At 43.0% G+C, this 25,513-nt stretch overlaps 1 protein-coding gene and 1 long non-coding RNA gene across 2 annotated transcripts; both read right to left on the bottom strand.

Annotated features, from left to right (window-relative positions):
• Positions 1 to 405: 405 nt before the first annotated feature.
• On the bottom strand, positions 406 to 13,345 carry LOC142994001 (uncharacterized). The gene is made up of 3 exons (XR_012961336.1): positions 13,260 to 13,345; positions 13,100 to 13,141; positions 406 to 480 (listed from the first exon to the last, which is right to left on the bottom strand). It is a non-coding gene; the product is annotated as an uncharacterized LOC142994001 (long non-coding RNA).
• A 1,356-nt stretch (positions 13,346 to 14,701) lies between these two features.
• On the bottom strand, positions 14,702 to 23,527 carry dsc2l (desmocollin 2 like). Its single transcript, XM_076144636.1, has 16 exons — positions 23,239 to 23,527; positions 22,980 to 23,070; positions 22,645 to 22,850; positions 22,447 to 22,554; positions 20,763 to 20,918; positions 20,481 to 20,625; positions 19,663 to 19,817; positions 19,351 to 19,485; positions 19,058 to 19,243; positions 18,728 to 18,975; positions 18,419 to 18,561; positions 17,704 to 17,922; positions 16,984 to 17,205; positions 16,626 to 16,741; positions 16,189 to 16,488; positions 14,702 to 15,809 (listed from the first exon to the last, which is right to left on the bottom strand). Exons 1-16 carry the CDS (start codon positions 23,275 to 23,277, stop codon positions 15,618 to 15,620), a joined length of 2,661 nt encoding a protein of 886 aa, XP_076000751.1. The 5' UTR covers positions 23,278 to 23,527; the 3' UTR covers positions 14,702 to 15,617.
• Between the last annotated feature and the right edge of the window lie 1,986 nt (positions 23,528 to 25,513).

Here is a 25,513-nt window from a genome sequence, read left to right as displayed (position 1 = left end):
CATATGGCCAAGATTGAAAAAGCTTTGCAGTATATTTTTTCTGATCATTACATTAAATACCAAGTTACTGCATCCAAACGTTTATAATCCCTGTAGAAAGTCGTTAACTAGATTTTTGTGACATATGATCATGTCTGGCGTTTAGAAATAATTGCTAGTGATAGATTGTCCTACGCGTTCCACTGTAGATAACAACCCCATCTCACACACACACACACACACACACACACACACACACACACACACACACATACACACACAAGTCATTTAATTCCAGTTAGTTTTGTTGTATTTAGGGAGTGGGTCAAACTCAGGAATGTTTGTTTGCACACGTCTGTGTTGCAAAGAGCAGCAAAGAGAAGACAAGATACAGCTGCTGGAGTTAAAAATAAACAGAAAGCCATACTTACTGGAAGAGAGCCTGTGAGAGCTTCAGAAGCAGTTCCAAGAGGCCAAGCCAGAGACCCAGAGGTCATTGCCCTGTGTGTGTGTGTGCATTTGTGTGTTTAAGTAGAGAGGGAACAAAGAGGACAAGACTCTGAGAACTGTCCTTAACACATTTTCCTTATATAAAAGGCTACTAAAGATTTATTAAAATGAGATTCAGCTGAAAATTGCTGACTTTCTTTCCAATAGACTCGATCCCTCATCTACCATCGCATTACATTAATCAAATGTTCATGAAGAATGGTGGCTGGTTATGTGTTTTTTTTTGTCTTTTAAATCAGAAGCAGAGATATAACCATTCATTTATTCATTCATTCACTTTGTCTGCTTCTTCCCTATCTGGGTTCATGTGGGACTGCAGCCAATCCCCGCATACCTACTGAAAGAGATTCAGTGATAAATGAAGAATATCTTTATATAGTCGTATTAGGATTCTGCTGAGGCCCACTGCGAGCTGATTTAACATGGGGAAGGGGGAAAAAAAAACATCCTTTCATATCATGCATGAGGGAGTTCTGGCAGCTGTCAAGATACTCGTCTGATAATGTAAGCCAGAGAAGACGACGCAGATATGTTGAAAGAACTGCAGCAACAATAGTAAGTTATCACCAGCGCCAGGCGACGGTCTTTGACTCCAGCCAAGGCCGAGTCACTGCGACTTTACCTCCTCTAACTGAATTGTTGATACTCCGCCGTAGAATGTCTCTGTTTTTTGGGGCAATTTAGAAGAAGACAAAGGTCCAGTGTGAAGGTTGGCAGCAACAGGGTATATAAAGTAAAGGTTAATGTTTCCTCCCATGTGCTGTTTCGCCTCCCTTCATTATTCGAAATTGACACAAATTAAATGACTGCGACGTTTCCTCTGGAAGCTGCGACAAACTGCTTTGTGTGAGATATTATTCAAAGCAGAAGTGATTCAACGCTGCATTAGAATTCCTCCTGTAATGAGGGATGACAGCCCGTTTTACTCTGCAGGGTTTTTACAGCCATATAAACCGGAATAGCTTAAAGTTCCACAGATAGAGGAGTTACCATGGTGCCATAAAGAAATCGTGAAATTACTAGAGGTAAATGTTTAACCACTCGTCTACCTCTGTGATCGTGACTCGCTGCATAAGTGAGGCCTGATTTTAACCCCCGATTTATGCCTGAATTCAGCCTGGTTTCATGTTACACACTTACGAGGAGGGACACAAACAGTACATCAGCCAAGATTGAGCAACTGGACCATTGGATGAATTTATGACACGTCTTAAATTCTCTTCTCGGCTCCTGTGGAGTTTGAGAAGCCAGACGAGGCCATTTCCTTGATTGGATTTGCCCGTGTTTGCATCTGCCTGTACAGGATGCACGGCGCAACGTGACTTTTCATGAAATACCGGAAAGCAAGACACGCCGATAACCTCGCTAAGGTCAAACTTGGCGCGCACAAATCAAAACAGCACATCAAGACTGAACGGCCATTAAAGGTCTCACAAAGGCCGAGGTGCAATAATAATGATAGTCTGCAGGTGTGGGCAGTGATACACACATTGAGTTGTGATCAGCTGATGAGTGCGGTTTTGATTGAGTGTGTGGCAGTGGCAGAGTGGTGTGTTTAGCGAGGAGGGCGTGGCAGAAGTTCTCACAGGCCCGAATATTGATTGGTTGATTTTGTGCATGTAATTCTTCTATTTGCCAAACAGAGCAGATTGCCATTCATCAGCAATCGTCAGCATTTTTTTGGATTCAGCCATAACTGCCTGGATGTGTGGCTCAGTGTGAGCGCCCACTGTGCTGCGGGCGTGTCAGTCGAGATGTACGCTGTGTGAGCACAGACTTAGCAGGCTTTGGCCTTTCAGAGAGGGTGATTCAAATGAGCAGTGTGAGTTAAGCCAAACGTACACATCAGTTCAATCTCCCCCGTGTGTCTGGCTCTTTTTATACCATGTGGTCAGCGCTCCAGAAATGTAAACACTCATCCCAATAAACATTAGTATCGTTTGAGCCGCATTCTAGTGGAAAAACACATTGATTCTGGCAAACATTGTGTGAAAAGATGGCAATGAGTAACATTAAAGGTCAGTAAATGTGGACAAACAGTACCCTTCAGTTCTGTTCACACCACATTTTGGTGTTTGCCGGGTGTTTGCGCTCACACACACAGCCCTCAATATCCAGCTCAGGGTCATGGTGAGCTGGAGCCAATCATTTATTTGATCGCAAACAGAGTGATCACACACACACAGACAGACACAGACGCTCATACACACATTTGAGCAATTTAGAGTTTCTAGTTCACCAAACCTGCTTGTGTTTGGACCGTGGAAGGACAATCGGAGCATAGCGAGGGAACAAAACAAAAAGACCAAACCGGAACCAGCTGGCAAATGTTATGAAGCCTGGAACCTCGCAGATCCTTGTGGCTATGTTGATGCAAAAAGAAATGATGATGAAAGATAAGAAATGGTCAAATAAATTGGCCTCAGCTGTTTGATGTAAAAATATGATGTTCCTAAACTTTCCAGCAGGTGTCACTATTTCCCACTCTGAATATTACATGTAAATACATTACACAGCAGTTTACATTAAATGGCAAAGTTTGTATTCATCTATAAATGCCAGCTTGATATTTACATCTAATGGATCTTGCATTTACATCTTTATATTCTGATTTTGCCTATATTTTGACTGGATTCCTCCTTGTTCCGTGGATAAACTTCAACATTTTTTTAATTTTGAACTAATCAAGTTTTTGCATGTTGAGATACCCAACTCCTCATTCGATAAATAACTTTATTTCTTGATGCTAATGAGTAAGCGGAGTTTGTGGAGGACAAGCAGAGGTGACACTTTCAACATGGGGGTGGATTTTGTCTCACTAGAGTGAAAATGTGTCTCAGGTTAGTTGTGAATAAGATCCGACGGAAACGTGTGCCACATCTAATCCGATTGAATTCTTACACGGTTTAACGAGATTACTCATTTATCGTGCCTCTCTTCTCTTAAGGTGCCTCTGGCTTTAGTGAAAGAAACGAATGGGAATTACATTTCGCTTCCGTTTGTGGTAGAAATTCCTAAAATAGTTTGGACACTGGACAGTTAAATTGGGTCTTTTGTTTCAGTCATCCTGGTTGTCTTCTATATGGGCTTTCACATTTCTCAATTTACTAAAATTGCCTGTTAGGCACAATTAACTCCCACCTCCACCGCCTGCCTGCACAATTTTCACAGCGCGTTGAGAAACTGTCACCATTTTCTGACATACAGTGTTTGCAGAATAAATGGCAACGCTACTCTAAACAAGTTGGTCAGGGGACAAAAGAAGAAATGCATTACATTTACTGGGAGAGCGTAGAGTGTGTTGCATGGAGAATTACCTGCAATAAATGAAAGCGCGGGCAGGAGAGGGAGAGATAAAGCGAGGGTGTAAAAATAGAGGAATGAGCCCAGCGTTTGCAGATTTGTTGTGTGAAATAGCCGGCCATTATCTGGGCAGCCAGGGCGGTTTAGCGCAGTGTGAGGAATGCTAAGGTGTGTCGTGGCGTGTAATTAACAGATAAAAACTCCGGCTTCATTAAATGCATATGCAGTGTCATGCATTCGGTATGCAAGTATTGATCGTTCGGACATCTCCGCGCACCTCCCTGCTCACCGGACTCGTGACACACTACATCCATCACGCCACCGACCGTCCACCATATTTATAGAATTTTAATTAGCTGTGAGCCCAAGCCAACATCATTAGGGTTTTCTCTCATTTTTTTCCCCCCCCCAGCAAACAGCCACGCATGGTAATAATGGTGTTCTCAGACAGAAGCAGTAGGTATCTGTATCAAGGACACAGCAAGAAAGAGAGAGAGAGCGAAAGAGAGAGAGAGAGAGCAGGACAAAAGGTTGACAGTTTAAAATGACAATGAAAAATGGAAGCGGTGTAAGAAAAAACAGCATAACATGTGGAATGCAGGCAGTAATGTCACCTTGGAATAATTCCGGCATGATTAAATGAGTCGCTCCAGCCATTCCTCTGTGATGACAGTATCTGAAAATAGTCAATACGCCATAGTCTCACCCACACGTAGCACAGACGACCTGTGTTGTGTAGAAATCGCCACGATGGCACGAATATGTCAGACATATGTCCAAATATTACATTAAGTCTTTTTACGCCAACATCCCAACTCTAAATTCCTGGATTTCAAAAACTCTCCCTCGACTCTCTGTTTTAGTTTATTTGTCATCTTTGTTTGTTTCCTATGTTTCCAGTCAGTATGTAAAGCTGTAATCGCAGACAACGCAGGAATACCTCGCAGCAAAACGCTCTCATGTATATTGTTATCGCCCCCGAGGAGGTTATTCTTTACACATTTCTCTTTCTTTGACATCGCACCGCATACATAATTTGCCTCATTTCTCAAAAACTCACACCAATCTTGCAAATAATGCTTCCATTTTGGAGGATTTGTGCCATTTATGTGTTTTTTTTGTGCATTTGTGTTGGGGTTCAATTGATGTGATCTACTATTGCTATTGTGCAGTGTTTTGTGCACAGACAAAGTGTGGTGACCTTTACAACAGAATGTCCACCTTTTAAATCTCTTTACTGCAAATTATGCATCTGTTCTGCTATGAAATACCATCTATTTATGTCCTATTAGACCATTTGGGATGATGCGGAAGATCTTTGTGGTTTAGCATCTCTGCAGTCGGTGGATCTCAAACTGCGGCGTGCCGCTTGAAGCGCTGATGTGTTGCGCCACATGGGTTTTTAGTTTATCATTTTAAATAACATGTAACTGTTGTTCTAATTGCTCCCTTTACACCTCTCAGTGTCAGTATAAGCACACATGCAGACATTTTCTGTGAATTTTCTCCAGTTAGTGGTTTGTTTTCGTTTAGTTTGATTAGAATCTGCACCGGGTTCTCAAAGTTTAAGAGCCACTGCCATGTAACGGTGAGTATAGAGACACACCCGAGCAGCCAGCGGTCATTCCTACAGAACATTCCGGATAGTAGAGGAGTATAAACATATTATCAAGGCCACTAACAAAGTAAATGTTGGGAGATATGATGTTAATGCACCAAGTGAAGTATTAGATATTATGTCTCATAGACCCTTTATCTATATGGAGACGGTCATAACACACACAAGTCCATGGACGTACACACACACACTGGCACAATACTTACTTAAGGGTGACCCAATTAAGCCTCAGGGTAGGTGTAATTACTTGCAACCTTCATCTGCCCCGTGCGCTTTTGTTATGGCTACTTGCTGCCAATGGACTGAGTCACTGCATGCTCTTGTTGTTCGGGGACGCCACCATTAAGTACTGCATATAACTTCACGCAGACATCCAAATTATTCATTATATTAAAGCTGGCCTGCTGCCTCTATTTTCCATTTCTTATTCCACATAATTGCACATAAGGACGCATTAGAGTCTCTTTACTTGGTTTGATAATTCCAAGATATAAAGAAATTATTCAGATGAATAATTAAAAGCATCTTGTGCTGTCAAATAAGTAACATTGAAGTGTAATTATCTAGAGACAGAGGTTGTGAATTTTAAGAATTAAAGAAGTCTGAAGTGTAGTATGCTGTATGTACTTTCAGGCAGAGTACAAAGGCACAACTAAGCCTGTGTTTTAAAAACATTTCACAGGATAATAGGTATTCTCTGATGTGTTACCTCATGAATACGTTCCGGCTATTAAAGTTTTTTGCCATATGCCACCCTGCAGCTGTATCAACTGGAAGCTGTTTCCATTGTAATGATGACACCGAAGTGTGATGAAGCAGTTTGCTCACTTTACTTCACATTTTGTAGATATCCTAAGCTTAATATTTCTTAACTTCATACCACTGAATGCTGATAGGTTCCATTTAAAATCAGTTACGCTCCAATGCACGCTTGTAGATCATCTCCTAATTTAAGAGCTCTTCAGGATCAAACTGTGATCTTACTATGACTAATTTGCACATTTTTGCTTTGCTGCTACTAAGATTTGCCCCCACACGTGTTTCACTGCTTAATACATCCTGTGTGTTTGTTCCTTTCTGCTTAAAAGGTTTCACGCTTTCATCCACATTGATCTTAATGGATGCTTGTTGATCAGACATACAGGTGGGCTGAAGCTTGATGTGGGCCATTATGGCAAAGTGTTTACATCGGGCATGATCGATGTAAAGTAAAAGTCTGTCTTCATATTGGCAGAAAAGCAGGTAAATGCTCACTGAGTACCTCATGGTTGTTGCTGAAGACTGTTTTAAGCAGCTGTTATTGCTACAAAAATATATATATATACTGTATATTGACCTTTGTATTGAATTCAGCCTGAGGTGCTGTGGGTCGACCAGTGCAAACCAAGGCTGTATACTTTCCAAAGTTTAGAATTCTGTTGCCTATCCAAAAAGTTTGCGCAGAATTTAGAGTCAATGAGATGAAATATTGCAGCGCCCAACTAGGATTTTTTTCTCCCCCATTTGATGTAATCATGCAGCTATAAATACACACATCTTAGGTTTGAATATTTCACTGGGTGCAACCAACATACACCGTAGCTGCAGTGACATACCGGAACCAATGTGCTGCTGTCACACAGTGAAGATGGATTTTTTTCTATCTTTAAAGTGAATTATGTGGAAATTGTCTGCCTGTGCTGCATGTTTTGAAGCTGCAATATATAAAAGTGTTCTAAAGGGTTCAGTCAAATACAGGCTGGAATCTTATTATTATCATTATGGGTTTAGTCATTTAGCAACAACAGCCTCGTTAATGCCTCCCAATGAAAGAGAATCCAAATGAGGGGTGTGTGTGATCGATGCAGCTTAAGTCTGAGGTGATGGAGGTCACTGATAAAAAATGTTATCACACAAGCTGTCATCTGTGGTAGCAATTTGCTGCGAGCTGTGTTAGTAATTAATCACAGGGACTCTGTAATACATTTGTTCGATCTTGGAGAGATTCATTGCGCTGGACAGTGGCCCTTGAAAGGTCATATTCCCCAGTTGTTGGTCATTTGGTGAGACTTGTATGTGAAGGATGCATGGGGACTCTTCCAGTCAATAGCAGTTTATCATTATGCACATATTAAGTGAGTCGCTGCTGATATTGAATTTAAATGTGTTTAAATGAACCTTGGCCATGGTCTGATGGAGGCAAGCGGACGTAAGAGGGGCAATAACAACACGGAACGTAAATGATTTCTGTGATTCTTCGTCGTTTGTTTCTTTCATTACATTAATCTAAGTAAGTCTAAGTAAAGATGCAAACGTCTGATGTTTACATTAGCCTGACCCTGTTCCTAACATGAACCCTGACCTACATACTGAATATTTATAGATGACTTTTCACAGTTTTAAGTATTGACTGGATCTCGATCAATACCCAGTCACCTTTAAATGATACACACACTGCCGTCACAATGTTGACAATATTAGTACCATCTCACTTACGAAATAGAAGGAAAGAAATCAGACTGTGTGCTCTTAGAAAACCTTTTCAAAGTTTCAGAATTATACTGAAATTATGAAACTGAGAACACAGGCGGCCGTTTCTTCCACAGAGAAGGAATCAGTGGAGACGGAGACTCAGCTTTGACCTCTGGGTGGAGAGGATGAAAGGTCAGGGGGATAGGAATGACTGCCAAATGCACCTGCATTGATTTCCCCTCCGCCGTCGTTCCTCCGCCTGCCACTCACAATAGATGGAGTGATTTCTGGGACGTCAGGGTGCCAATCAATGAGAGACGACGGAGACGAGGTTCGGGGCCGGGTGGAAGACCAGGAAAAAGGCACGTTGGGCCTTATTTAAAGGGAGAGACGGGGCGAAAGGTTTATCAGAGACAGATCAGATTACCGTGCGTGGCGGGACGGGACGGGTCAAGGTTGATTGCTGAATGAGGTGCCGTGCGCGGGGTTTGAAAGCGTTTAGGCAACGATCAATCACTGAATCAGTCACATCCAAGTTACATTTTTTGATTGTAATCCAAAACGGCAATGCCTTCACAGAAATCCTACAAGTACTCAAAGGTTGTACAGTTTCAGTGTTAGCGGTGGAGGAGCGTGAAGACTTGACTGGGTGTTTGGATTGATTGGATTGAGCAGTGCAGTCTGGTTTTGGAGCACGTTCATTGGGAGGTGCAACAAGAACACGTCTCATAATGCGTGATGAATATGTTTTTTGATTGATTTTTCCATTCTCCAACTTGATTCAGCAGGGGTCTTTACCCACATCTATCTCTTGGCTGCCAATTGTCGGGAGATGGAAACTAATGAACTGAGCGGAGTGCGATGCTACTTCTTTGAGATATGGGGTCAATTCTTCTGTTTTCCACAGTCCACATCATCATTCGCTGGTCTATTTGTGCTCGGCTCGCCATCCGCTGGCAGTGTTGTTCTGTACCGAGCCTCCTGATAGGACTATGTTGATCCAAGCCTGACAGCAAATCAATAAAATGTATTCCCTCAGCATCAGTGCTGGTGGATATAAAAATGTCTTTTGAGCTCAGTCTTAGAACATGAAAGCGATGGACATGTAAGGAGTGTCGGTGTGGTTTAACTTCTCTAGACTTTGGTATAAATAAACAACAAAGTGGTCAGAGAGCTTAGTGAGAGATTTGCCGCTGTGCAGTATTGGATTTTTCGACCCCTGTTGATGCATTTATTCAACGATAATGAAGTTGTATTCTTAGGTGCACTCGTACACGTGAGGCGGCGCCGCACATATTTAGTCTCGCCGGGACCTGCCGATACAGATTTTCACTTAATGATATACAAACTGTTTGTGCCGCAGTAATTGCAGAACACGCGGCGTGAAAGGATTCTTGACCAAGAACGGTTTTTGATTGTGGAATATGCAGGGGTTTTGCTCGGGTTCAGACCATACCGAGTAACCTCATCAACATGCAAATGATCTGTTACGGCCATTGAGAACACAGATCAGAGGGGGACGAGGGGTTGCATGCTGTGTAAGCGCGGTTCCAACCTTTAGCTCGCTTTGTTTTGACACCCACAGTGTCAAAACATTCCCAAGAATGGGAATCCTCCTCCTCCTTTCTTTCTTCTTTCTTTCTTTCCTTTTCACCCTCAATCCTGCGAACGGCGGTGCGGCGAAAGCAGCGGCGCTCGCAGGCGGTGGTCTGATCGCTCTCATAGATCTTCACTGCAGGGGTTCCACGCTGAGATCCAGACTGAGAGTTAACACCCGACATCGATTCCCCCAAATCAGCCCTCAAACACGTACATGACAATTGTTTCACCTCTTTGTGTGTGTGTGTGTGTGTGTATAAGCGAGAGAGAGAGAGAGAGAGAGAGAGAGACCTGCAGGCCGTCTCTCGTCTTTACTTTCTGCACTTAAATCTTCTTTTGCCCTCCTCTTGCTATGTAACTCAGGCTTTCTCTTTCAATCAACCCTTCCCCCCCCCTCCCTCTCTCTCTCTCTCTGCTGATCCTTATGTGTTCAGCCGTTAAACCCAGCAGTTCGTCTGTTAATAGCAGCAGGTAAAATCCTCACAGATTTTTGTAGAAGCTCTACTTTGATTTCTACAAAAACACTTCCTCAGGTCTTCTTTTTCCGTTTCCGTCAGACGGCTGCTTTAAAAGAGACGACCGCTAGCAGCTACTGTACGTCACGCTGAGTCAGACCCTTGTAACAAACATTCTTTCTTCTCGGAAAAACCAGCAGCCACCTTCTCCACGATTGCGGCTCCAGTCTGTTAACGCTTGTGTGTTTTTTCCTAAGTGCGTTTTCATTAAACGCATTATTCCGCGTTATAGGCTAACATGGATGCACAAGTGTTTGTCACCTTCAACCTCGACACTGAGAACAAGCTGAGATTTCCTCTCAGTTGTTCAAAGCATCGGCGCCTCACCAAGAGTGCAATCTGTAGTGTTAGCCTCAGCTGGTTGAACAATAATGAACAGGAACCTCGCGTTATGATTCTGGCCTGCACCGCCGCCACCACCGCCACCGCTGCCGCCTCATCTCACTTCAATAGCTCCACGAACGCCATTTGATGTGGTTCAGAGGTGTGACTGTGGAGATGAATGCCCACAGTAGCGGTCAAACCTCAGCCCTTTTTCCTCAAGGCGGTAATGAGTAGGAGGCTTTTCCTTCACACAGATGTTGGCGGCGGCGGCGTGGTCCTAACCGCTATACGCTCATTAGAAGAAATCAGATGAAAGAAAAGCTTTCATCTGTTTCACCGTCAAACATATAGCGAGAGAAAAACACAATTTCGCGTCGTCGTCGTCGTGTCTCGTCTCACGGAGTACCTCAGAAACGCAGGATCTCTTTCCGTGACGTTCCTTGTCGTTTAGAAGGGGAAAGAAGCGGCGTGTTTATTCAGGCCGAGCTTTGGAAGGTCAGAGCAGACATTAGTCTTGTTGAGCTATGGGGTAATGATCGGACATCTATGCCAAAACGACGTAACCGCGGTTGTAAAACATACGAGGGTGGTTTTAAAAAGCACTTAGTCTCATTACCAATTCTCTGCGTGTTGCGTGATGCTGCTATTAATCTGCCTGAGTTATTCTAAATACAAACGAGGGAGATGAGATCTGAATTTTTCGCTGCGTTAGTGGGTTGTAGGTTCGCTTCTGTCAGGGATATATTGCGCTGCGGCTGAATTGAATGAATTAATTTAGAAATTACACACATATTCTACTGCCTGTTTATCACTGGAATCTTTTGGACTAATTAAGACGCAGATCTCTCGCTGGGGCTTTCTGCTGCTAAACAGATTTGATCTAATTAATATGTAAGCCGCATGTTTAGAAGGAGAACGACTGGAGGAGCCGCGGCGCCTCAAACAAATGGTTTAAACAGGAAACTTAGCTCCCGCATGTGTAATGTGGATTAAGCGTATGTTGAACCAGAAGGTAAGTGTAGGTGGTAGGATAATTACAGTACAACCTCACAGATACAGAGTCGTAGGAAATGATTATTCTCTTCGAACATCACAAAGTTTGTTGGTATAGTTACCAGAAATACCTTTCTTCCTCCCTCTCTTGCTTGCTGCCTATATGAAACGCTGATTCTTGCTTGTTTATAGGAATAGAAATACTGTTCCTTTAAAGTAAATAGATCATAATGAAATCCAGCTCTGAAATGTTATGAATATTCTCTATGATTATGAAGCGGAGGAGTGTGAAAAACGAGACATGTTACTGTCAATGAGGCGCTACTGTTTGCAGTTTCACCCTCTTCTGTTTGTATAAATTGCAGCGGCAAATTTGCCTGAGGTCAGATCCAATCTCACTTGAGTCCTAATGAGCGCGTAGGTGAGGTAATACCTGTAAAGAGAACCCTGACCTCAGTTGGCAAGTGAGCATTAATGAAGAGGATCAGGATGCGGCTTCACACATGCCAAACGACGGCTTCTGTCACAACCCATCACGTCGGGGGCGCCGCACCTCTGCAGCGGTGGCGTGACTTCACAGTTTGTCAACGAAGTGATTTCAGGTGTTTAGTTTAGACATCGCAGACAGTCAAAGTGTTTTGACAGAAATGAGCCACCTTCTTAAAATATCTCACCAATCACACGGCAGCACCACAGAGCAGAGATTAAGAATCAGATGAGAGGTAAGTCTGACACCTAGTGTTAGTTAGAGGAATTACACCCTCTGTCTGCTAATAAGGCACAACACAACTGAATATGGTTGGTGACACAAGAATCATCACACTCTTGTTCAATAATAAATCATAATCATTCCAATGACGCTGTTATTTGCTCTAACACTCATATTTACTCATTGAATTAATGCACATATCAACCTAAATTCCATATATACGGCGTGTGACCTGGTTTATGTTTTCCCGAAGGCGCGCCGTGCATAAATTACTTTGTGGTGCACATTTTTCGCGGATATGTGTGGGAGAATGTGTGTCACTTCCAAGCACACTGAGGCCGGAGTCAACAGGGGGTTAAGAAGTTAGTGTGGAAGTGGTGCTCCACATTCTTGGCAGCTGAAGGCACCACTCCATATTGAACTCAGATGGAGCCAAGTGTCCTCAGACTCTCTGTGGAGGGTGAAAACACCCTATCTGGAGAGATTGTTTTCACAGTATGCCGAAAACTAATTACAAGTAATAAATTAATTTCACGCTACTGCTTTAGAATTAATTGCATCTTTACAGACGTGACTGGGAGCGATGGCTCAAGCACAGATGATAAGAGTGGACAGACAAAGTGGTCCACTGAATTACATGGAGTTTCAGAGTCATTGGGTCGTACTTGATGATCCTTAAAGAAGTTTTGCTCAAATTGTTTTTTGGAGTATTTAGTCACGCTGCTCCTATGGCGACAGATGAGCGTCGCTGTTGTTCGCATAGTAGAGAGAGAGAGAGAGAGGAGAATGGATACCTCTGCCAAGGCCAAACAAACCGCTGCCTTTTTTGTAATTATTCGATCCAACACTATCATCCTCTCACCTGTCTGACCCATCCTGCCTATATTTGCGATCTCTTGCCCTCTTATTGAACCTTCAGCTCTCTCAGTTCCGCAGGCTTTGGTTCAGCCTCTTTGAAAGCATACTTGTACAGACAGGCAGGCCGCTTTTTATTTTCTAGCTTATACTTTTCTCTTTTGATGGTGTTGAACTTTGTCCTGCTCTTCTAACCCGTGAAGCAGCTCTTGAAAGCTGCTATACAAATAAACATGACCTTACCTTCACTTTCCTTCCCACTGTGAAGCTGCTGTGCCCACCACGCTGTGCCAAAGACAAAAAAACAAGAACTATAATAACGGTTCCAAACCAGATTGCACCTATTACGAATGAATCATCTGAAAAATATGCCGGATTTCTTTCAGCAAGATTAATATTTTACCGATTTGACTTCTGGATCCTCCACTGATACTGGAAACAGACCAACATTCTGACTAGTCCTTCCCTTCCCTTGTTTCACAACCAGGCAAACCAACACATAAACAACCTCTGTATTAAATATAAAGTCTGTACACTAAAAACATGGAGGACTGAGGCGCTGCACCACATACGTCCCCTGGACAATTGTGTCGCACTCTTCCTCTGCGGTGTCCATTTTGAAACCTACATGCAACATTCCACACCTGCATGCATGTTGAACCGCGACAGATAAACTTTTTGACAAAGTAATTTTTCTTGCCGGAGTTAAATTTATGGCTCGTTATTAGTTCACAGACGCAATCTGTTTATTGGCAAGAACTCTCCTAACCTCAAAACTGAAAGACTTACACATCACATATCAGAGTGGTGCTAAATATTCATGCAATTCTTCACAACTGCGTGACAGTTTCCAGAAATAACAACAAATTTGCATCATTTTTTGGTCGTCGCTTTTATTTGTCTTGAGTTTGTAGAATAACCCTTGCTTCCATTTGTTTCTGTAGAGAATACTAATTAAAAAGAAAAGGACTCTTTATTAAAGTGGCTAGAAGTGCTGAAGTCTGCGCTTGCGGTGCCTTCTTTGGGTTAACTGCTTATTTTCATTGTTATGAGTTAAGTGACTTTTTAAGGAACTGCTAATTGGCCCCAGTGGGATTTTGAGCAAAAAAAAAAACCCCTGATGTTCACATCTCGTTCACATCCTCCCTTTAATGCTGACAGTATTGTTGTAATCAGTGCTGATAATATTGTCGATTTTTTTTTAAGCAGATTTCAGCGGTTGATCATGGCGAGAGAGCTCGACCTCATTCGGAGTTAATTTGCTTTTGCTCTTTTGCTTTCTGCTGTCGTCTTTGATACTCATCATCACACTGGCTTGACAGATGGTCCTCTCCTAGGCCATATAATCATATATTCAGCTTTGTATGCAGAAAACATCCCAGAGAAACATGATCCACGCTTCATCTAAGCAATATCTGCTGTGCCTGGTTCTCTATATTTACTGCATAATGATCTATAATCTGCATAAGCATATTGTACACTTGGATTCTGCTACATTTCTCATTACTTATCCGTGAGATCTGTGCATGTATCGCACCAATTTTAAGAGTGTTCATTATGCTGACGTATATTTGCAATGACAATAATGACTGTATGACTTAAACACATAGGAAGGACAATTATAGGGGTAATGTTGCGTGTGAAAGTGCTTCAAACGTCATTTAACACATGCAGGAATGAGCTGGAAGCTAGGAAAGTTGGCATAAGTACTTTGTGCCATTCAGGTTGTGCAATCCCAGACTGCCACACCCTGTAAATCATTCACTGCAGTGTAAACAGGCACGGCTTAACAAACAATGTGTCTATGTTCCCTTTCTGACAAAGCACACAGAGCTGAAACAAACGCAGTAAACGATTATTTTTTAATTCTCTTGGTTGTTGCAGATGTAAGAAAGACAAACGTACGTAAAAAAAAAAAGTCTGGCTGAGATTCAGTTAAAATGCATTTTACCCAGTAGCACTTAAAGTGAGTTAGCAGTAAAAGAAGTGTTTTTATTTTATATTTCTGCTACGGTTGTACGATTGAACCAGGCGACACATCCTTCTTTGCTTTTCAACAATACATGAATACAGTTGGTTTAGAACAGAAGTTGTGACATCAGCTTGGTTGAACTTTGGCAGGTACAGGCGGCGTAGACTCCTCGCCCTACCCAGTTCGCACCCATGTGCCGAATTTCACAGGATTACTGCCAGACAGTTGCAAGAATGCCAGTGACACCAGAGCTGCACCCATTCCTCCCAACGTAACTGCAGCTTATTAGAAACTGATTCGTTGTCACAGTCTGGTCTTCATTTACGTGTTTGTATTCATTTTTCAAAAAAATATATCAAACCTATTCTTCAAAAGCAGGCACATATATACAAAACTCCTCTCCTTTGGTGAGAATATATAGAAAATTATTAGCAATACACCCCAAATACCCAAACTAGTTCATAATACGCCTGCAGCCCTTTACTGAACCATGTCAGCACAAAAGTCACTATTAACGTGCAATACAACAAAGAGTTAAAAAGCAAATAATATACAACCTCATGCATGTGCATCTGACTGCATAGTTTTCAGTGCAAAAAGACTTTTACCAAAAAAATAGCAAAGGAAAACAAAACAAAACAATCAAAGCGAGAGCGGTTCAGGACAAAGGCGCTTGTTCATTCTCTCGTTCGTGGTCATTGGCCCGGTATGCACTCAGACTCTCCTCGCATCCTGTTGACTGAAGAATCAACACCATCATCCTGAGTTTGCATTGTTCATTGTTCATGTCTATGTGCAGGCATCTGCTAGAGTTTTGAACTTGGGCCCGAGCGAGTTTAGGAAGTCCAGGTTGTCGTCGGCCCCCTGGTCGCTGCAGCAGCCCACCGATCCGGCCACGGAGCCCGCCCCCTCGTAGCCGTACAAATGAGGGGTGTCATCGGCGTATTCGCCCTCCTCGTCTGCTGCCAGATAGCCCAGCCTCTGCAGAGCGGGGGGGGGAGGGAAGAAGCATATTTCAAGTCCCGGATGAGAGGAGGAAGAGAGATACGGCACAATGTGATATTACAGCGGCGGTCAGGATATGACTGGAGGAGGACAAACAATTCACCGTCATGTTGAAGAATATTAAAGTTTACAGACGATACCATCAAGGCCTAGTGAAAAGGATTATATTACACATGAGAGCTTCCTGAGCTTTAACAGATAACAAAGGCGTTATTAAATTTCAGAGGATGAAACGTGAACACATGCAGACACGATTCCGCCCAGGTTTGTTTCTTTTCAGTGTGTACGTTTGTGTTTTGGTTCAGAAAAAGCTTTAAAAAACTGAAAAATGAAGGAAAATATAAGACAACCTTACCTGCTGCAGGAAGAGGCCGTTTGCCTGCCAAGCTTGTTGAAGTGCTGAGTCATGCATCTGCTGTTTGTTGTCAAAACTCATGCGGTGATGGCCTCTGCCCATCTGTGAGGTACCAAACTGGTTGTAAGCATACTGGTCCACGTTGTAGTCGTAAGTGCCCATCTTGTGGTAGCCGTTCCCCTGTCCCATCGTGCTGGAGCTCTGGTTGCCCAGCCAACCGGCATTCACCGCAACATCTTTAACCGAGCCCTTCACCCCCCCGTCGGTCACGGTTGTGGGTACAATGATGAGATTTGAGTCCTAGAGAGCCCAAAAAGCCCCACAAACAAGCAGTGAACACACAATCAAATGAGTTAAGTGCTGCGTCTTATGGATGGAAACCTGCTTGTTCGACAACAAGCGAGGCGACGCTTTCATTAGTATGTACTTATCCTCACCACTTCTTCCCCCGGGGCCTCCGTGTTGGATTTGAGCAGGATTCCTCCGCTGTCTGCCATATCATCCAGCTCTTTCTTCTCCCCCTTTGTCGCGCAGAAAAAGGCGAGCAATATACCTGCGACCATAATGGGCGGGATGAGCAGGGAAGAAGGTGCACGTTCACAACACCAACAGCTGTCATCATAAAGTAGTAAGATCATCATGAAGTAAATCGAGCAGCATTACACACTGCGTTGCATTCCGACACAATTCCGTCCAATATAATAATTCAGTGAGATTAACCAAACTTTCAACTTTCTGGCATCCTAGTATCGCCTACACAATTCTGCTGGCAAGAATGGAGCAGCAGGGACTCACAGAGGAGCAGGAGGAGGGCCAGCGGCAGCAGCAGAGCCAGTAAAGCCAGGGACCCGAATGACACGGAGCTTTCCTTGGCCAAACACACTCCTCTCCTGCACTGGCAGATCCTCACGTCCACCACTTGCACCCTGCCGAAGCCCTGCAGATCTTTGACATCCAGGGGAACCTTGTGAATCCCTCTGGGCAGCTGTTTGACTTGCCCCAATATAGCTGCCGTGTCTAAGGAGGAAGCACACACACACATGCAAGAATGATGACTGCCCAAAGCTTACCACACAATAGCGCAACATGTGTAAAGGTTTTAGGATGCTATAAATATATATGCACCGATCTAATGTATTTTCTCTTAAAAACATCTCATCCAAACGCTCGTTGCGGCTCATTCAGTGGCCTGGAGTGCTACTCAGGCAGATTTGTGTGCGGATTATGTCTCAATCGTTTCACTGAGATACATTTTGAGGGAGGCTTTAGAGTGAGGAGGTACTGAGTGAGGCTCTGGATGATGTTTTTGGTTTTGTTTTGATGCTGATAAAGGTTGACAAGTCGAGCATTCTTATCTGGCAATCCCAGTAATGTGCAGGATGTGAGGGAACTGATGCAATCATCGCTGAATGACTCTTTCAAACCCATTGCCCCACTTGCATTTCCTTATTTGAAATAAACTAACTTTCCCAGCGGCTACAAATACACGTGCAAAATGTCATAGTTATCATTTACCATTAACTGTCTTCAAAGACCAGTTGTCATCGTGGTCCGGTCCCAATCTAAAGTTAAAGGGGCTTGAAAAATGAGACCCGTCTTTGTCTTTGGCTTCAACCGCCACTGAGCCGAGCTCGCCTTCCGTCTCACACAGCACCAGTTGGCGGGGGAGCTCTGGGACGTTGTCGTTGACGTCCACCACTTCCAGGATGATCGTTCCCGTGCCCGTCTTGGAGCCTGAAACAAGTCACACACTTTGAGTGAGACAAGTAGGAGCGCGAGAGACAAGACAAACCCGGTCGATCTGGTTTGCATGATGCTTCTGCCTGTGAGATGATTCATGTACTTCAGACAGGCAGCTTCACAGATTTACCAGAAACCGCGATTGATCATGAATGACATGACGTGATGAATCACACAAAAAAACGTCAACGCAGGTGTTTTCAAATGGGACAGTTCAGATTCAGACAGATCCAGTAAGGGTGGAGCACATGACACACAGATCGTTTTTTGGAGTCTCACCGTAGAGAAAACACACAACATAAACTTAACAGCAACGCAGGTAAACACTTGCGCAACTATGTGTCAGCGTCTGTCATTTCTTACTCAATCCCGCTAGAAATTCAGCATCAGTAATTTATGCAACAGAACAAGAAACATGCCAAGCCTGATGTTATCTGAGAAATACAGCCGGCTGTGATTCATGCCAAGAGCAACTTTGGCATAGACTTACTGGTATCCACGGCTTTCACAGGGATGGTGTAAAGCCCGTTCTGCACAAACTTCGACTCTCTGTCAATTGTGTTTGTAACCTTCAGCTCCCCTGAATGCCTGTCCATGCTGATCCAAGCGCCTGGGTCTGAGATCTTGTAATACCTGAGAGGAAATAGCAAAAGCATCCATAGATTATTCTCCCACAGTTCAGTTGAGTGGTGAAAGTCTGCCCTCAAGTGCCCGAATGAAGTAACATGAACCTGAGTGTGTTTTGTCAGAGCTGAGCTGCAGTTGCTAATGTGTGTTAGTCATGAGTTAGTATGCTCACTTCATGCCTTGGCTGCTTTTCGTCTCAGGATCTTTCGCTGTGTAACTTCCGATCACGGTGCCGTTTTTCGTGTTCTCCTTCACCAACAAGCGCGCGCTGGGAGGGAAGAACTGCGGACCCTCGTCTTCATCGACGACGGTCAAGTCCACGGGAACGGTCGCCCATGTGGCGGTGGTGCCGACCAGCTCGGCTACGTTCTGTGCCGTGATTTCTAGTTTGACGTTTGGGGTCTGTTCGAAATCTAAGGGCTGGGAAAAACAGGAAGATGTAAGAAGTGACGCATGTTCAACAACCAGAAGAAAAAGAAGAGGAAGAAGGAAACCAACTCACCTTGACAACAGACAGCAGCCCCTCGTTTGTTTTGGGATCCGTATCCATCCTGAAATTCCCTCCCTCATTTCCTTTACTGATGACAAACTTAGCAATCCAGTTGGGCGTGTTCGCTAAATCTTTATCGTCGACTGGTATCCGGAGGACTTCCTTTTTCTTTTCATTCTCCTTCACACTGGCTTTATACTGGACGACAAAGACACAGAATTTAATTACCCCGAGCCTCATTTACACTCAAACTTCTCTACTTCCCACAGAGTAATACAGTGATTTACATGTGATTAATCACTTACAGTAGTCTGTCTGAATGTGGGTGGGTTGTCGTTGATGTCACCCAGAGTGATGGTCGCTGTTCCTGTGTTGAACAGACCATTGCTGGCACCAAACAAGTCTCTGATTTCTACTGTCACCAAATACTTATCTTGTACCTGAAGAAGAAATCTGTCGTTATTATGATGCAACACGCCAACACAAAGCATTTGTGCCATCAAATAACAACATGACTGAGACTGCAGGTTCATGCCTCGCAACTTAGGCAACACTTGGCCTTTCCTGTTCTATGGCATTGCTGCGTGATTTTAATGGAGTGACACGACGGGTGCTACCTCTCTGTCCAGGGTGTTGACTAATGTGGTGATGACGCCTGTCTCTGGATCAATCTGAAACAGGTTTTGTCCGTCCAAGAGCGTATATTTGATCTTAGTATGGATAGTCGCAGGACTATCTCTGTCTGTAGCTTTGACCGTCCCCACCTCTGTCTCTGTGGTGTAAAACACAATCATTGGTTTAACATCAACGGAATGGACAAAATGGCAGGAGGAAAAGTGAATCGCTTGGAGTTATTGCAATATTAAAATATTTAATGACCATGAAAGTTAAGTTAAGTTAAGTTAACCTCCTGAGACCTGGACATTAATTTTGTATGCAATTTTAATTTCTCCTTGCGATTTGAGATTATTGGGACCTAATAAATATATGAAATAAAATAAAAACATGAGGATAACAGGTTTAAGGTGTAGGGAAGGAAAAATGCAATGTCCACATATGAGGACGAGGGGTCTCAGGAGGTTCAGTTCAGTTACGTTAAGTTAAAGTTAAGTAACCCATTATAGTTATTAGAATTAGTGGTGCAGCACCAGAGGACCAACTCCAGGTGTATAGTCAAAGGCAATGACACAAATTACCGTATTTCTTTAAAATAAAAGCCTTAACTAATTTGGTAATTCGATGACCTTTATTGTGAAGCGCTTGCAGAAAGACTTGGCATTTAACAACATATACAAATACTGAAAATATACTAATGGAATTCTTGTTTACTTCACTGATGCTCCATTTGTTTGAACCAAAATAACATACACACATTGTAGCTCATTTGAGGATACAGAAAGTTGTCTGCCTGTGCTTTTTTCGAAGTATTCCTCACCTGTATTGCTTTTCTCCAGCACAGTGAACTTCATCTCTTCCGTGAATGTTGGTGCGTTGTCATTCTCATCGTCTATCACCACAGTGAACTCCAAAGGTTTATCTGTTTCCTCTCTGGTGTTGCTGTCGAACACTTGGGTGAGGAACTACAGAGAAAAGATCAGTTTGACATGTCTGTTATTAGAATTCACATGGCTTTGAAAAGACATAGAACCTAAGGATGAACACAAATGATATGACTTCATACCTGTCTTTCACATAATCAATGTCATTTTGCACTCACTTTCAAAATTGGAAACTCCTCGCGGTCTATTGTCTTGAGCATGGTCAACATCCCAGTATCCTCGTTGATACTGAGGAAACCCACTGGCGTTTCATTGACACCCTGTCCCGAGATTTTGTAGTACACTTTGCGGTTGACATCTGAATCGGATACAAGCTACATCAGAAAAAAAGACATTCAAACATAGCACTTAGAATACAACATGATTCTATTATTCACAAACCAGGTTAGATCACAGGATGTATGGGAACAAACATACAAGGGTTGATTGATCAATTCTGAGTATGACATATTACTTGAGGGAGTATAAACCTGAATGTAAGATAAGTAACTGCCATTGCATGCTATTTTGTAGGCGAACATCAAGGACTTGAACTTGATGCTTGCAGCGACTGGTAGTCAATGAAGAGATATGTACAGCGGAGCCAATTGTGCTGTTTTTGGCTGGTTGAAGACCAAGATGAGCTGAAACAATCCGGATCATTAGCAATGGTTTGAAATGCAAATGTAGGTAGACCAGTAAGGCGTTTCAATAGTCTGGGCCAGGAGCTGTGCTGCATACTCAGACAGGTAGAGTCTGATTTTCCTGATGTTGTACAGGACAAATCTGCATAACCGAGAGACTGAAGCAACATGTTCCTTGAAGGCTAACTGCTTGCTGCTGATAGAAATGTGCTGGGTAAGCACATGAACTGGAACACCTCTGGAGTCAGGTATGTCTTTCTATGTCGCTCAGAAGTCACCAATCAACCCTTGTAACTGTGTCTCCATGATAATAGGTGTGTTTGTCAGATAATCTGAATACTAAAAATGCCACACCTGAACATCTGAAAAACATTTAAAATGAATACAATACAAACGAAATCAGTAGCTCTCAAACATTCTGTCACCCCTCCTTTGCAAACAGAAGAACTTTTACATCCTTCCAGCCTCCAATATACCGTTTTTCATCCATTAACATTAGGAGAATTTAGGAACAGAGACGTTAACTTTACAAACAACTTGACTTTGTTTGACAGAAAACGATTGATGGACAAATACAACAGATATTTGTGACAGTCATTTTGTCTCAGCAAACATGTGTAGTATCTGCTCCTATGATTTCTTGCATTGCATATCTCAGTAGGCAGCTTTGTATTCAACCAGTGTTGTTATATGAGTGACTGATGCAGCTCTATGCGAGCGACTCTCCTGCTCGTGGTATTCACTGAGTGAATACCTGTTGGATTACGTATCTGTTGTCCTCTAAATTTGGTGTGTCTCATACTCGCTGCTGCTATGGTTTTCGAACACAAAATCTCTGAATTAATCGGCTGAATGTATTTAAATAATATTATTGTAATATCAAAGGATCGGGAGTTTTCTGCCAATTCCCAGGCCTTATGCACACACTACCCAATAGCAATACTTCTGTCTGTAATTACATTCAGATAAATATTAGAATACATAGGAGCAGGTGGAAAGCTGCATGTAGATCATAAATTAAATCTAATTAAATGAATCTGAAATAGACCGTAAAACAAAATGCATTATTTACATTTGATTTACAATCCAGGTGTGTTAATCACCAACAGCTTTGATCTGATTATGGTGTTGTTGTTTTTTGTTGGGTATAGAAGGTATTCCTTGCTAATTGTGTCTGTGGCCTTGTGACGCATCAGGCCGCGCCGCACAGTTTGATTACCCTTCCAAGCTCTATAGGTAGATCCCTCCTGTTCTCCAGCACGTTGATGGGCGGCGGACTCCAGCGCCTCTTTACGCGTTTCAGTAAATCTTCACCTTTACTCTGCGCCTGTTACAATACAAACATATCATGACATTAAAAATGGCGTGGACGTGTTTACATTTGAAACTTGCAAGACAAGCCCGTAATGTACCGTACCAACTTCCTCTGCACGGGAGTTTGGACAAGGTGGACTTCTATCTCAGTTTCAACTCCACTGTCCAGGGCGCACACAGAAAATGTCCGCCCTCCACTTGATACCGTGACGGGATTTAACGTCACTATTGTTCCATCTCTTCTTAGCGTGAAGTTTGAGTCCTTGGAGGTGAACTGCAACGTCTTGGAGTTGCATTCAATGACTTCGACTAGAAAGCCGAGGAAAAGGGAGAAAGTTACGAGTTAGCGGGGGAGAAGGAGGGGGGTGGGGGGGAGGAAGCGCGTCTGAGCCGTTAACTGATCAATAAAGTGTTAATTCGCTCATTGTTGTTGTTTACCTGTGGTGATCACATACTCAGCCGGGAGTACATGCGGAACAAACTCGGTGATAGAACTCGGAAGAAGACACGAGTCCGCCCGGGCAGCGAACTTAACAAGAGACAGAACACAAAACAAGCGCTGCACTGTGAGGTTCAAATTACGCATTTATTAAACTTTAAAATGACACAGTTCCCTTTAACTCGAATAACAATGACACAAACATTAAAGACCCGTTTAACTCGATGAAAGTTTGTATACTTAAACAGGAATACTCACCATTATCACGCATATGGACGAAATAAAGACTTTAGCCATTCTTGCGAGCTGTTGGCTGAACCTTGACCGGGACTGTAAGAGGTGCACTCCACTGCAACACACACAAAAAACTTCACCGCTCAGATGGATGACGGATATCCGATCGTTGAGTTATGAGGGAAAGAGATTAAAACACTTCTATTCCCACAGCTTGCGCTTCCTCGTAGCCTCTGTATCTGTCGCTACTAGCTATGAGTCAATAAACTAGTCGGGACACACCTTTGGCTGCCCCACCCAGCAGCACACTGTGAGCCTGCACGGTCAGATCAGCCCGCACCTTTGTGTTTTCTGATGCCATTCACTCCTTCTTCTCCCTCAGTACACGTCAGCCCCTGCAAAAGGCAACGACACAGCTCTTCTTCCTCCTGATAACCAGCAAGGGGAGCTGTTCTATGGTATGGAAACATGGCCAGAAGTATGTGGACATGTGGGTTCGCTTATTTCGCGGTGGAGGAGGAATGATCGTGATCTGGATTATGGTTTGGTATTGGTTTGGGTTGGGCCCCCTTTTAGTACAGATACAATTATATACTTTGAAATGTGTGGGGACAGTTTGGGGACAAAGCAAAGCCAGATAGACAATGTTGGAGGGGTTGAGACGTCCTGCACTGAGCCCTGACCTCTAACCTTGTGGGGACAGTTTGGGTGTTATATAATGTAAATAGATATATAGGCCGATTATCCAAAACGTTCGTCTGTGTTTGTTCCAAATTATCGTTGTAGTTGTTAAGGTACATCTGCGGTCCCAGTTGAACCACCTTTGTTTAGAACTCCCAGAGAAAACAACAACCAGTTATAACAGTAATGATGGGGCCATTCAATATATGTGTGTGTGTGTGTGTGTGTGTGTGTGTGTGTGTGTGTGTGTGTGTGTGTGTGTGTGTGTGTGTGTGTGTGTGGCCCTGTATTTCACCAAAACAAAGTTATAATTAGTCTCTGTACCAACAACTATCAATTTTTAACTCAGATTGCACCACACGTTCAAAATCTGGTTGGAATTAGCACGAAGCATTTAAGTAATCCTGTAATTAATTGTGTGTGTTACAAGTTCTTCAAGATAGAATCTCCCATGAGAAAGTGAAGTTACACCATATGAGCTATAAAGAAGTATAAGATCGCTATGGCGCCATGACAAACATATGAAGTCCCTGTTGTTTTTGATATTAATATCATTGTTCTTATTGTCTGTATGATAATGATGACTTAGTATTCATAATAAATAATAACAATGGCTTTGTTTTACAAGTTATCTATTGCAGTTAACTTAGTGGCCGTTTGAGTTTGTCCTTGGTTCACTGGTCTGAGAAATGTCTCCAGGTCTACAGTGTGAATGACCTCTTGGTGCCCCTCCTCTCTTCTATGTATTTCCATTGAAGCATGCTGAGAGAAGGAACAAAATGGGCTCCTCACTAACACCACAGGAATGTGCGCTCGGTGCAGGGGAGGCTCTGCTCACACACAAAGCCAAGCTCACACTATCTCTATAAACTGCTGATAAAAGAATGAGTGGTACAACCCAACAGCTCTTGTGTCCGTGTCCTTTAAAACTATGTCCACTTTGGACCTACTGGGACAGGGTACAGTTTGTTCACAAGGCTTTGGTGCTTTCATTCATCATGTGCCCTGTAACAGGAAAGGTGAGAAAAATGTCAGGAAGACTGTGACTCATGGGTGTGGACATAATGAAAGGATGAATATTTTGGGAAGCTTAACAGTGAATGCAAACAGACTCAGCAAATTACCCTCTTCTGTCAAATCCAGGCTAAAATGAAAGTGAATTATCTTCTTTCCACCCCGACCAGACACGTTTGCACAGTGTGTGTACAGAACACACAGATTTTTGCATCAACAAACAATCTCCTTTCTGCTCTCTTCTTCTGGTGACACCAAGTCTGACCCTCACTGCCACACTACCTCCCACAGAAATTATGATATCATAGGCTCTGGTAACAGTCACTTCAAGGAGCCTCAGTTTCAGTTGAAATAACCCCCGCATTACATGTCTGCTGAGTAGCTACGTGAGGAATTTCTTGGGAAATAAAATGCTTTTGTGTCACACACTTGTGCAAGATTTAACTTTCAATTCCCATTATGGTATGGAAGTCATGTATTTCATCTTTTAGTAGTATCAAGATGTTAACAAATCTTCTGTTAAGCCACAATTTTTGTTTAAAATGGACTCTAAATCCAGGTTGTCAGAGCAGGCGTCAAAATTATATGATTCAAAGCCTAATGA

This window comes from Genypterus blacodes, unplaced genomic scaffold (assembly GCF_046128005.1).
Source record: "Genypterus blacodes isolate CSIRO-AG114 ecotype Tasmania unplaced genomic scaffold, CSIRO-AGI_Gbla_v1 ptg000029l_1, whole genome shotgun sequence".
NCBI classification, from domain to species: Eukaryota; Metazoa; Chordata; class Actinopteri; order Ophidiiformes; family Ophidiidae; genus Genypterus; species Genypterus blacodes.
The sequence above is the reverse complement of the archived record's forward strand: the minus strand, read 5'-3'. Positions and strand labels throughout refer to the sequence as shown.